This window comes from Microtus pennsylvanicus, chromosome 1 (genome assembly GCF_037038515.1).
Source record: "Microtus pennsylvanicus isolate mMicPen1 chromosome 1, mMicPen1.hap1, whole genome shotgun sequence".
Taxonomy (NCBI): domain Eukaryota; kingdom Metazoa; phylum Chordata; class Mammalia; order Rodentia; family Cricetidae; genus Microtus; species Microtus pennsylvanicus.
The window spans coordinates 222,306,040-222,308,798 of NC_134579.1; the positions used below are offsets into that span (position 1 = coordinate 222,306,040).

The window sequence follows — 2,759 nt, forward strand, 5'->3', positions numbered from 1 at the left end:
AAAATAGCAAGCATAATTATTCCAGATGTCCAAAATTGCAAGCAGTACAAATTAACAAAAAATCCTGATTGTTTTTACTGCTGCTCCTGAATGGCAAGTGGTACACTTCCCTATTATTTGAGAAAATATATAAGATGTACATGTTTATTTTTTATTTCTTTAGAAACATTAGGAAGTTTTAAATTGTTGTACCTGTAACTTAGATGCAATATAAGAAAACCAAATACAGTAACGTGACTTCTGCTTTGAACCGAATCATCTCTAAGCATGGATCTCACAGAGAGCAGGAAAGAGAACAATGTTTCCACAGTCACCCAATTCGTCCTTCTGGGATTCTCAGACCTACCAAACCTCCAGGGGTTTCTGTTTGGTATGTTCTCCATAATGTACTTAATTATCCTTATTGGAAATGGCTTCATAATTGTGATAACCAGAATTGATCCTGCACTGCACAAGCCCATGTATTTTTTCCTGGCAAACTTTTCTTCTCTGGAAATCTGTTATGTGTCAGTCACTCTTCCTAGAATTCTGTACAACATCCGTACTCAGAATAGAAACATATCCAAGCTGGCCTGTGCCACACAAACATGCTTCTTCCTTATGCTGGGAGCCACTGAATGTTTCCTTCTGGCTGTGATGTCTTATGACCGCTATGTGGCTATCTGCAACCCTCTGCAGTATCCCCTGGTTATGAACTCAATCAAGTGCATTCAGCTAGCAGCAGGCTCCTGGCTCGGCGGCATCCCAGTCCAGATAGGACAAACCTGTCAGATATTCTCTCTTCATTTCTGCAGTTCTAACCAAATCAACCACTTCTTCTGTGACTTACCTCCCATTCTCAAGCTAGCCTGTGGAAACACATTTATTAATGAGTTGTCTGTTTACCTAGTGGCTATCCTCTTTGCTGCTTTTCCTTTTATGTTGATTCTTGCTTCTTATAGCAAAATCATTGCCACCATTCTGATGTTACCAACAGCCACAGGACAGACAAAAGCCTTCTCCACATGTTCTTCCCATTTGCTTGTGATATTTTTGTTTTTTGGATCAGCCGCTGTTACTTACTCAAGGACAAAGTCCACACATTCTCCAGAAACTGACAAACTATTCTCTCTGTTCTACACCATTGTGACTCCCATGTTCAATCCTTTGATATACAGCCTCAGGAACAAGGATGTGATTGCCGCACTGAGAAAATTGTTAATTGGAAAAGACAGCAAACTTTTGTGTACTAATTTCTAAAGTAGTTTATTTATCTCCCTGTCATATAGAGATCATCTTATCCACAGTGCCACATACTACTTCTTCATCTATGAATACTGCCATCAAAGAACTGAGTTGCTGATTTAAACATTCTGTGCCCTATTCATAATTTTATTGAAAATAAACCTTTTAGCTCTTTTATCTATCACATAATAATGTAGTACACTAACCTCCCTGCTAAAAATTCCCTGATGATTTAATTCCTTTCTTAACTATCTTTTTCAGTTAAGCAGCTCTCTCTCTCTCTCTCCCTCCCTCCCTCTCTCTCTCCCTCCCTCCCTCCCTCCCCCCTGTGTGTGTGTGTGTGTGTGTGTGTGTGTGTGTGTATGTATGTGTGTGTGTGTGTGTGAAAACCTTTATCTAATTTCCTGTGGGGCAAAAGAATTCCATCCCTGGCACCTGATAGGGTTCGGCAAGTACTGGTTTTAAGGGTATAATTAACTAGGAACATTTGTAATGGGTAGGGCAATGAGGAACAATGTAGAACTAAGAACAATGTAAAACAAAAGAGATCAAGGGAGAATTGATAGAAATTAGAAAGCAGAGAAAGAATAAACATGAACAGATGATTCCTGTTATGAATAGATTTCTTAACTCTTAGATCTTTACCCTCAGATTTTTAGCCCCCCTTTAGCTATTCTTGGTGTCTTTAATTGAACCCTGTAATGGAATCTTAGAGGGAAAAACTTTTAAGCCTCTCTAAATGATTTCTTTGTCATTTTTCTCCCTATCTAATCAGACACTTGTGTGACATCCTATGTGATACTTCATTTTGTGTGAACAGTTTTGTGAATGAATTGATCTTCCTTTGTTTTGTGTTATTGTCTTGCTTCTCTTTCTTTTAATATTATTTCACTAGAGTAAAAATTATGTTGGTTTGTTCAAATTGTCATCAACTATATATTAGGCCAATGTCTTTTTTTCTGACATATTCTGAAGTTATTATGTTAGTTATTAAGTTCTTTTTCTGTAAACTTTGGAATTCCCATAATTATCTCCAAGTAACAAGCTGTCATAATGACACTGAAGAAATTATTATGTAAAGAATTAACTCAAATTAATTTTAACATATTGGCAGATACAGCTTTGTATTTGCTTGTATTAGGATTTAAAAAATTCTGTTTAATTTTATGACATCTGTTTCTTATAAAGAAATTATTATCAATTGTAATTATTTCCAAGAAAAATTTCATTTGTATACGTTGAGATAAAGTTTTCCATGCTCTATCAAATAACTGGCTCTTCCAATTGTACACATACATTTTTGTGCAATATTCTCTTTCAAAAGTACATATTTTTTATAAAATAAAGGCATTTAATTTGGCTTATTGTTTCATTTAGTTAGAATCCTTAGTTACAGATGACTGAGAGCCCTATTTTCATACCACAGGCAGCAGAAGGAATGCATACTGGGAATGGCTTGACTCTTCTAGTAGATGTTCTGTTATATCATCACAACTCATGTTGTTTTCTTATTCAAAATAAATTTAAGTTAGTGG

General features: G+C 35.9%; 1 protein-coding gene across 1 annotated transcript; it reads left to right on the plus strand.

The window, feature by feature from the left end:
• Positions 1 to 267: 267 nt before the first annotated feature.
• Positions 268 to 1,239, plus strand: LOC142834466 (olfactory receptor 10AG1-like). The gene has a single exon (XM_075947162.1). The coding sequence runs from the start codon at positions 268 to 270 to the stop codon at positions 1,237 to 1,239; it is 972 nt and encodes a 323-aa protein (XP_075803277.1).
• Positions 1,240 to 2,759: the final 1,520 nt, after the last annotated feature.